This window comes from Zosterops lateralis (genome assembly GCF_965231275.1).
Source record: "Zosterops lateralis genome assembly, contig: HAP1_HAP1_SCAFFOLD_314, whole genome shotgun sequence".
Lineage (NCBI taxonomy): Eukaryota > Metazoa > Chordata > Aves > Passeriformes > Zosteropidae > Zosterops > Zosterops lateralis.
In genome coordinates, this window is record NW_028154384.1 from 25,220 (window position 1) to 34,554 (window position 9,335).

Genomic DNA, 9,335 nt, shown 5'->3' on the forward strand with positions numbered 1-9,335 from the left:
TGTATTCTTCTCCTGACCTAGATTCCAGTGGGCACACGGCTTCCTTTTGGGTCCTCTTTCCCAGAGAAGATGCCTGTTCAGGCCAGCCAGCCTTCTGCCTCGCCCGTTTGGCTTCCGCCCTTTGGGAATCACCCGCTCCTGTGCCCTTAGGAGGTGATGTCTCCATTAGTGACCAGCACTGGTGGAGGCCAGCGCCTTCCAAAGCATTTTCCCTGGGCACCCTGCTTCCCAGTTCCCTGAGCGGTCTGAAGTCTCCTCTCCTTATGGCCCGAGCTGAGGTTTGGCCGGTCCTTTTCCCCTTGTCAGAGGAAGTCCATTTACGTGGGGTGGCTGTGGCCAATCCGCGCTTGGCTCAGGGCACGTGGGGCTCGGAGAGCGGCCCGGCTCTAGAGGGGCTGAGCTGGAGAGTGCTGAGCTGTGGGGGGCACCCCCCTGAGCTGGGAGGAGGCTCCCTGGGGAGGAAGAAGGGTCTGGCGGGAGCCACGAGGCCCCTGGCCAGGGGACGGCAGCAGGGGACGCGTCCACAGCCGATGCTGTTCGGAAGGAGGCGCGGGAAGGAGGTGGGCGTGGGGCTGAGCTCAGAGAGGGTGATCCCCCAGGCCAGCAGGCAGAAAGGCCCTGGCACACAGCAGGAACCACGTTTCAGGTCACCAGGAACAGGCTCGCCCTCCCTCCCTCCCTCCCCAGTGCTGCCATGGTTCCCTAGAACAGGAGCTCAAGGCCATTTGAGACCATTTCCACTCCCAGCCGAGCCCCAATGTCCCCTCACGATGGAGCGCCAGGCTGAGCGAGGGGCCGCCATTTTAGGGCAAGCCATGAGGGGCAAGTGGTCACTCCTCGAAGGAGACTGAGGGGAACACTCTGACTCCCCCTTTTCCCAAAAGGTTTCTTTGGCTGAAGTTGCCGACAAGGAGCAGACTTGAGGGCCCGGAATGGGTTGGCGGTTGTTTTATTTTTTTGGTTTCTGGTGGTGTTGTTTCCCGAGTCCTGCGTGGGACGGGGTAACTGGGTGCTGCAGAGGCTCCGGCAAGGCCTCAAAAACGGCTGCCGTGCACCCAGGGGTGGAGCAAGATCTCCTCCAGCGCCGGCCTGTCCGCGGGGTGCTTGGACAAACACCAGCAGATCAGGTGTTGGCACGCTGGACAGGGAGGGAAGGCAGAAAGCGCCGGTCAGTTGCGGAAGGCGCCCGCGGGGCCCGGGCCGTCCTGCCCGTGCTCAGAGCCGCGCCCTGGCCTCCCGACCCGCCCTGCCCTGTGCGGGAGAGCGGCGTGGCGGGACGCGGCCGCCTCCTTCAGCCCCGTGTGCCACCCTGACCCCGTGGGCACGGGCCACCTCCTGCGGCCAGCCCGGGAGGGCAGGTCCCGCGGAGCCGCCCGGGGCCCGCGCCGGGCTGCTGCGCGCCGCCCTGTGCCCGAGCCTGCCTTCTGGAGGCCGCCTACCCACCTGGAGAGACCTGGCACCCGAAGCAGAGCTGCCCCAAGACGATGTCCCGGTCGTCCCTGAAGGGGAGGCACCCGCACACCATGCCGTACAGCAGCACGCCCAGGGACCAGACGGTGGCCGAGTCGCCGCGGTAGCAGCCGAGGCCGATCCACTCGGGCGGGCTGTAGGCGCGTGTTCCTAGGGGACACGGGCAGTGCTGTCCAGCCGCAGGCCGCCGGCTTCCAGAGCCTGGCGCCGGCCTCCTGCCAGAGGCAGGGGCTGCACCGGCGGCCACAACTTCCCCCCGAGGCCGGCCCACGTCCCCCAGCCAAGCGGCCCCAGCCAGGAAACCGTTGTGCAAGGCAGAGAAGGCCGGCGGAGCAGCCCCAGCCCGTGTGGGGCCTGCCGAGCCCAGGGGCCGGGGCCTGGCTTTTGCGGCCCCCCTCTGTGGGCAGGGCCGGCAGGCGGCTCCTGGGCCAGGGCACGTGCCCCGTGGCACAGGGCGGCCGGCAGGCGGCTGAAGGCCGCACCCCGCGGCCCAGGAGGGAACGGGGCCCTCCCTGCAGCGCCCGGCACCGGGAGCAGGGCCCGGGCTGTGGCTCACCGGCAAAGCGCGTGTAGGCCCGCTCCTGGAGGAAGGTGCCGCAACCGAAGTCGATGAGCTTCAGGTCGCCGCTCTCCGGGTCTACGAGGAGGTTCTCCGGCTTGATGTCCCGGTGCAGGACGCCGCAGGCGGTGCAGTGCCGCACGGCCTCCAGCACCTGGCAGAAAAGCCAGCGCGCCATCTCCTCGCACAGGACCCCCTGCTCCAGCAGGAACTGCAGGAGATCCTGCGACCGCTCCGGACGCTCCATCACCAGCAGGAAGCTGTCAGGCAGCTCGAACCAGTCCAGGAGCTGGATGATGTTGTAGCAGCCGGAGCCCACCCTCTCCATCAGCGCGATCTCCATCGGAACAGGGGTGCCGTCGGGCTGTGAGGAGGAGAAAATGCCTCCGGCAGGCCTGATGCCGCCCTGTGGCTGCCCCCTGCCTGGCATGCCCCCGTGCCCTCTTGGGCAGCCTCCCTGGTGATGGGGATTCCTCCCGCCCGGGGGATGATGCTCGGGCGCCACGCCCCGCTCTGCCCCGCCGGCCCCGCTCACTCACCAGCTCGACCCACTGCAGGACGCTCTCCCTGGCCACGCGCTTGATGGCCACCTGCAAGGCATCCAGACAGGGGGGCTGAGCTCCGGCCCTGCCGCTCCCGGCCCCTGCCCTGCCTCGCACGCCCTGCCCTCCCGTCCCCTGCCCTCTCGGCCACTTACCGGCCTCCCGTCGGAGAGGCGGATGCCCGCAAAAACGGTGCCGAAGCCGCCGCTGCCCAGCTGCGGGCCCAACTGGTACAGCTCCTGCAGCTCCTTCCCTTGCCCTGCGGCCAAGAGCGAGGCATCAGCCTTGCGCCCAGGAACCACCCCCCCGACCCCCGCCCCCCGCCCCCGAGTGAAGGAACCCGCCAGCCAAGCGGGCCGGGCCGGCGCGGGCCGCCTCGCTCTGACCTGCTTCCTGCTGCGCGCCGGGCAGCGGCCCCCGCCCTGCAGCCGAGGGGCCGGCGAGCGGCGGTGCTGGGCCGGGGCAGCGCGCACAGGCGGCTGCAGGAGCCGCGCTGCGGCGGGGCAGGGCGGCACCGTTGCCGTCCCCGGCGTCCTGGGCTGCGCTCAGCTCCCGAGGACGGCCGGGGCTACAGCCCGAGGCTTGGCACAGGGGGCTCCCAGGAGCAGCTGCAAAGCAGAGAGGGGTTTTCGAAGCCGTGGCAGCCTGGAAACAGCCGGGGACTAGGCCGCTCTCAGGGGCCCTGGCCTGGCGTGGGGATGCCCCTCAGGAGCCTGAGAGAGCTCCTGAGGAGATCTCACCTGCTATTAGAGAGCCCTTGGAGGTAGTCAAGGGCTCTGCTGGGGCAGCTTCCAGGGGATGGAGGCAGCTCCTCGGTGTCTCGAGGATGGTCTCCACCACCAGGCTGGGGCTGTTGCCAGCTGGCACAGCCGGCACAGCGTCCTGGCAGCTGTGGGATGAGCCCTGCTGGCTCCAGGACGCTTGCTGCTCCAGCAGCTGCTCCTCAGAAGGCTCCCCTGGCTCGGGCTGGGCTCCCGTTTGGCCTCCGCGGCTTCCCCTGGCCACGTCAAGGGGCAGGCTTGTGCCCGGGCTCAGGTTGAAGTCCGTGGGTCCAAGGGAGCCTGGAGACCTGTCCGTAGGCTCTGCACCTTGTGCAGGCTGACAGGTCTCCCTGAGCCTCTGCGAGGGCTGGAGGCTGTCAGAGATGGCAGAGGCTCCTGGCAGGATGGAGGCTCTCTGACAGCCTGAGCTCCCTGCATGGATGGCGGGTGTGCGCTGCTGTGCCATCCTTGCAAGGGTTGAGGCTCTCCCAGCGGCGGAGACCGTGGCTGGGAGCAGCCTCTCGGGGGGATGGAGGCTTCTGGAGGAGCCGCAGCAGGGCAGGTGGCCTCGCTTCAGCAGCTCCTCCAGCTCTTTGGACAAGGCCTGCCACATCCCAGAGTAGAGCGGCGCACACGTCCCATGGCCAGCCCGGAGCAGCAGCAGCAGTTCCTGCAGCTCCTGGGCCGCCGCCACGCAGGGCCGGCAGCCGCAGGGGCTGTGCAGGGGGCTCGCGGGACCACGTGGCCGCTTGCCAGGGGCCGCCCGAGGCCTGGGGGACCCGGGAGCCGCAGGGGCTCCCCGGTTCCTCCGTGAGCCCGCGGGCCGGACCCGCGGGCGCTCGGTCGTCTCCCGTGTCCGTGACTGCCGCCTCCGTGGTTGCCGGTGGCCAAGGGCCCACCCGACAGCCACAGCGGCCAGCAGCAGGACAAGTGCAGCTAGCAGGACACCGCCGTCACTCATGGCTCCGGCATGCGCTATCGCGGCTGCACTGGCAGCTGCGGGTGCCGGCCCGGCTTTTATAGGCTTGGCGCGGTGATGTCACAGTGCCGTGGCCAGGGCGGCCGTGGGACATCACGGCCCTGCCTCCCGCCAGCGCGCGGGCCCTTTGTGTTGTCACGGCCCCGCCCGCCTCAGGGCTCAGCGGGGCTGGCTCAGCCCTGAAGATGGACGTGGCCAGAAAAAGCCTGGAAGTGGAACCGCAGCTCAGGCTGTTGCAATGGATCCTTTCCTGGAGCGAGTGGTGTCCCATCGGGAACGGTGCCGCTGCCGGCAGTGTCCAAGTGCACGGCTCCCAGGACGCTGCCGCGTTACCGACTGCAAACGCCCACTGCTGTGTGCCTGAGAAGATCCTCCAGAGTCAAAGGGACTTGAAGTTCCTCTGTCTCTGGGGAGCTCCCCTTGAAACACCTGTCCAGGGCTGGAAGCGTTTTTTGTTAGCAGCTCCCTGACTTGTGCAGTGCCTGTGTTCTCAATAAATCGGGATTTGCCAGGGAGCGCTCCTGGTGCTCCCGCTGCTCTGGTTTTGACTGGGATAGATTTCCTTTCTTCCCAAACGCTGCTGGCACCTGTTGGGTTTGGAAGGGGATGCCCTCAATCCAGCTGGGGTGGTTTGGTTTCTGCTGAGCAGGGCTTGCCCTCTTCCAAAGCTTTGGCTGTGTCCCTTGGTACAATGCAATGGCTTTCCACTGGGAAGGGAGGGATGAGTGTTGAAGGCAGAGGCAAAGAACGCATGAAACACCTGTACCCTTGTCTCTGTCCCTGTTTGTGAGGTGACCTTCCACATCCAGGTAGGGGGCACTGTTATTTTTACAACGGTTTTTTTCCTTTAATGTATTTAAAAACACTGGTTTTCTTGTGCCCCGCATTTCTGGCCCCCCTTCCTCTCCAGCTGAGCTTTCAGCACACCAAATTTGTCCCTTCAGTGGCAAGAAGCGTCTGTGTATTCTTCTCCTGACCTAGATTCCAGTGGGCACACGGCTTCCTTTTGGGTCCTCTTTCCCAGAGAAGATGCCTGTTCAGGCCAGCCAGCCTTCTGCCTCGCCCGTTTGGCTTCCGCCCTTTGGGAATCACCCGCTCCTGTGCCCTTAGGAGGTGATGTCTCCATTAGTGACCAGCACTGGTGGAGGCCAGCGCCTTCCAAAGCATTTTCCCTGGGCACCCTGCTTCCCAGTTCCCTGAGCGGTCTGAAGTCTCCTCTCCTTATGGCCCGAGCTGAGGTTTGGCCGGTCCTTTTCCCCTTGTCAGAGGAAGTCCATTTACGTGGGGTGGCTGTGGCCAATCCGCGCTTGGCTCAGGGCACGTGGGGCTCGGAGAGCGGCCCGGCTCTAGAGGGGCTGAGCTGGAGAGTGCTGAGCTGTGGGGGGCACCCCCCTGAGCTGGGAGGAGGCTCCCTGGGGAGGAAGAAGGGTCTGGCGGGAGCCACGAGGCCCCTGGCCAGGGGACGGCAGCAGGGGACGCGTCCACAGCCGATGCTGTTCGGAAGGAGGCGCGGGAAGGAGGTGGGCGTGGGGCTGAGCTCAGAGAGGGTGATCCCCCAGGCCAGCAGGCAGAAAGGCCCTGGCACACAGCAGGAACCACGTTTCAGGTCACCAGGAACAGGCTCGCCCTCCCTCCCTCCCCAGTGCTGCCATGGTTCCCTAGAACAGGAGCTCAAGGCCATTTGAGACCATTTCCACTCCCAGCCGAGCCCCAATGTCCCCTCACGATGGAGCGCCAGGCTGAGCGAGGGGCCGCCATTTTAGGGCAAGCCATGAGGGGCAAGTGGTCACTCCTCGAAGGAGACTGAGGGGAACACTCTGACTCCCCCTTTTCCCAAAAGGTTTCTTTGGCTGAAGTTGCCGACAAGGAGCAGACTTGAGGGCCCGGAATGGGTTGGCGGTTGTTTTATTTTTTTGGTTTCTGGTGGTGTTGTTTCCCGAGTCCTGCGTGGGACGGGGTAACTGGGTGCTGCAGAGGCTCCGGCAAGGCCTCAAAAACGGCTGCCGTGCACCCAGGGGTGGAGCAAGATCTCCTCCAGCGCCGGCCTGTCCGCGGGGTGCTTGGACAAACACCAGCAGATCAGGTGTTGGCACGCTGGACAGGGAGGGAAGGCAGAAAGCGCCGGTCAGTTGCGGAAGGCGCCCGCGGGGCCCGGGCCGTCCTGCCCGTGCTCAGAGCCGCGCCCTGGCCTCCCGACCCGCCCTGCCCTGTGCGGGAGAGCGGCGTGGCGGGACGCGGCCGCCTCCTTCAGCCCCGTGTGCCACCCTGACCCCGTGGGCACGGGCCACCTCCTGCGGCCAGCCCGGGAGGGCAGGTCCCGCGGAGCCGCCCGGGGCCCGCGCCGGGCTGCTGCGCGCCGCCCTGTGCCCGAGCCTGCCTTCTGGAGGCCGCCTACCCACCTGGAGAGACCTGGCACCCGAAGCAGAGCTGCCCCAAGACGATGTCCCGGTCGTCCCTGAAGGGGAGGCACCCGCACACCATGCCGTACAGCAGCACGCCCAGGGACCAGACGGTGGCCGAGTCGCCGCGGTAGCAGCCGAGGCCGATCCACTCGGGCGGGCTGTAGGCGCGTGTTCCTAGGGGACACGGGCAGTGCTGTCCAGCCGCAGGCCGCCGGCTTCCAGAGCCTGGCGCCGGCCTCCTGCCAGAGGCAGGGGCTGCACCGGCGGCCACAACTTCCCCCCGAGGCCGGCCCACGTCCCCCAGCCAAGCGGCCCCAGCCAGGAAACCGTTGTGCAAGGCAGAGAAGGCCGGCGGAGCAGCCCCAGCCCGTGTGGGGCCTGCCGAGCCCAGGGGCCGGGGCCTGGCTTTTGCGGCCCCCCTCTGTGGGCAGGGCCGGCAGGCGGCTCCTGGGCCAGGGCACGTGCCCCGTGGCACAGGGCGGCCGGCAGGCGGCTGAAGGCCGCACCCCGCGGCCCAGGAGGGAACGGGGCCCTCCCTGCAGCGCCCGGCACCGGGAGCAGGGCCCGGGCTGTGGCTCACCGGCAAAGCGCGTGTAGGCCCGCTCCTGGAGGAAGGTGCCGCAACCGAAGTCGATGAGCTTCAGGTCGCCGCTCTCCGGGTCTACGAGGAGGTTCTCCGGCTTGATGTCCCGGTGCAGGACGCCGCAGGCGGTGCAGTGCCGCACGGCCTCCAGCACCTGGCAGAAAAGCCAGCGCGCCATCTCCTCGCACAGGACCCCCTGCTCCAGCAGGAACTGCAGGAGATCCTGCGACCGCTCCGGACGCTCCATCACCAGCAGGAAGCTGTCAGGCAGCTCGAACCAGTCCAGGAGCTGGATGATGTTGTAGCAGCCGGAGCCCACCCTCTCCATCAGCGCGATCTCCATCGGAACAGGGGTGCCGTCGGGCTGTGAGGAGGAGAAAATGCCTCCGGCAGGCCTGATGCCGCCCTGTGGCTGCCCCCTGCCTGGCATGCCCCCGTGCCCTCTTGGGCAGCCTCCCTGGTGATGGGGATTCCTCCCGCCCGGGGGATGATGCTCGGGCGCCACGCCCCGCTCTGCCCCGCCGGCCCCGCTCACTCACCAGCTCGACCCACTGCAGGACGCTCTCCCTGGCCACGCGCTTGATGTCCACCTGCAAGGCATCCAGACAGGGGGGCTGAGCTCCGGCCCTGCCGCTCCCGGCCCCTGGCCTGCCTCGCACGCCCTGCCCTCCCGTCCCCTGCCCTCTCGGCCACTTACCGGCCTCCCGTCGGAGAGGCGGATGCCCGCAAAAACGGTGCCGAAGCCGCCGCTGCCCAGCTGCGGGCCCAACTGGTACAGCTCCTGCAGCTCCTTCCCTTGCCCTGCGGCCAAGAGCGAGGCATCAGCCTTGCGCCCAGGAACCACCCCCCCGCCCCCCGCCCCCCGCCCCCGAGTGAAGGAACCCGCCAGCCAAGCGGGCCGGGCCGGCGCGGGCCGCCTCGCTCTGACCTGCTTCCTGCTGCGCGCCGGGCAGCGGCCCCCGCCCTGCAGCCGAGGGGCCGGCGAGCGGCGGTGCTGGGCCGGGGCAGCGCGCACAGGCGGCTGCAGGAGCCGCGCTGCGGCGGGGCAGGGCGGCACCGTTGCCGTCCCCGGCGTCCTGGGCTGCGCTCAGCTCCCGAGGACGGCCGGGGCTACAGCCCGAGGCTTGGCACAGGGGGCTCCCAGGAGCAGCTGCAAAGCAGAGAGGGGGTTTCGAAGCCGTGGCAGCCTGGAAACAGCCGGGGACTAGGCCGCTCTCAGGGGCCCTGGCCTGGCGTGGGGATGCCCCTCAGGAGCCTGAGAGAGCTCCTGAGGAGATCTCACCTGCTATTAGAGAGCCCTTGGAGGTAGTCAAGGGCTCTGCTGGGGCAGCTTCCAGGGGATGGAGGCAGCTCCTCGGTGTCTCGAGGATGGTCTCCACCACCAGGCTGGGGCTGTTGCCAGCTGGCACAGCCGGCACAGCGTCCTGGCAGCTGTGGGATGAGCCCTGCTGGCTCCAGGATGCTTGCTGCTCCAGCAGCTGCTCCTCAGAAGGCTCCCCTGGCTCGGGCTGGGCTCCCGTTTGGCCTCCGCGGCTTCCCCTGGCCACGTCAAGGGGCAGGCTTGTGCCCGGGCTCAGGTTGAAGTCCGTGGGTCCAAGGGAGCCTGGAGACCTGTCCGTAGGCTCTGCACCTTGTGCAGGCTGACAGGTCTCCCTGAGCCTCTGCGAGGGCTGGAGGCTGTCAGAGATGGCAGAGGCTCCTGGCAGGATGGAGGCTCTCTGACAGCCTGAGCTCCCTGCATGGATGGCGGGTGTGCGCTGCTGTGCCATCCTTGCAAGGGTTGAGGCTCTCCCAGCGGCGGAGACCGTGGCTGGGAGCAGCCTCTCGGGGGGATGGAGGCTTCTGGAGGAGCCGCAGCAGGGCAGGTGGCCTCGCTTCAGCAGCTCCTCCAGCTCTTTGGACAAGGCCTGCCACATCCCAGAGTAGAGCGGCGCACACGTCCCATGGCCAGCCCGGAGCAGCAGCAGCAGTTCCTGCAGCTCCTGGGCCGCCGCCACGCAGGGCCGGCAGCCGCAGGGGCTGTGCAGGGGGCTCGCGGG

General features: G+C 68.1%; 2 protein-coding genes across 2 annotated transcripts; both read right to left on the reverse strand.

Annotated features, from left to right (window-relative positions):
* Window positions 1–61: 61 nt before the first annotated feature.
* On the reverse strand, window positions 62–2,372 carry LOC310923779 (serine/threonine-protein kinase pim-1-like; the record flags this gene model as incomplete). Its single annotated transcript, XM_083885711.1, has 3 exons — window positions 62–1,138; window positions 1,444–1,620; window positions 2,027–2,372. 3 exons carry the CDS (start codon window positions 2,370–2,372, stop codon window positions 1,035–1,037), a joined length of 627 nt encoding a protein of 208 aa, XP_083741837.1. The 3' UTR covers window positions 62–1,034.
* Window positions 2,373–5,332: 2,960 nt separating this feature from the next.
* LOC310923777 (serine/threonine-protein kinase pim-1-like) lies at window positions 5,333–7,639 on the reverse strand (the record flags this gene model as incomplete). Its single annotated transcript, XM_083885709.1, has 3 exons — window positions 5,333–6,405; window positions 6,711–6,887; window positions 7,294–7,639. 3 exons carry the CDS (start codon window positions 7,637–7,639, stop codon window positions 6,302–6,304), a joined length of 627 nt encoding a protein of 208 aa, XP_083741835.1. The 3' UTR covers window positions 5,333–6,301.
* Window positions 7,640–9,335: the final 1,696 nt, after the last annotated feature.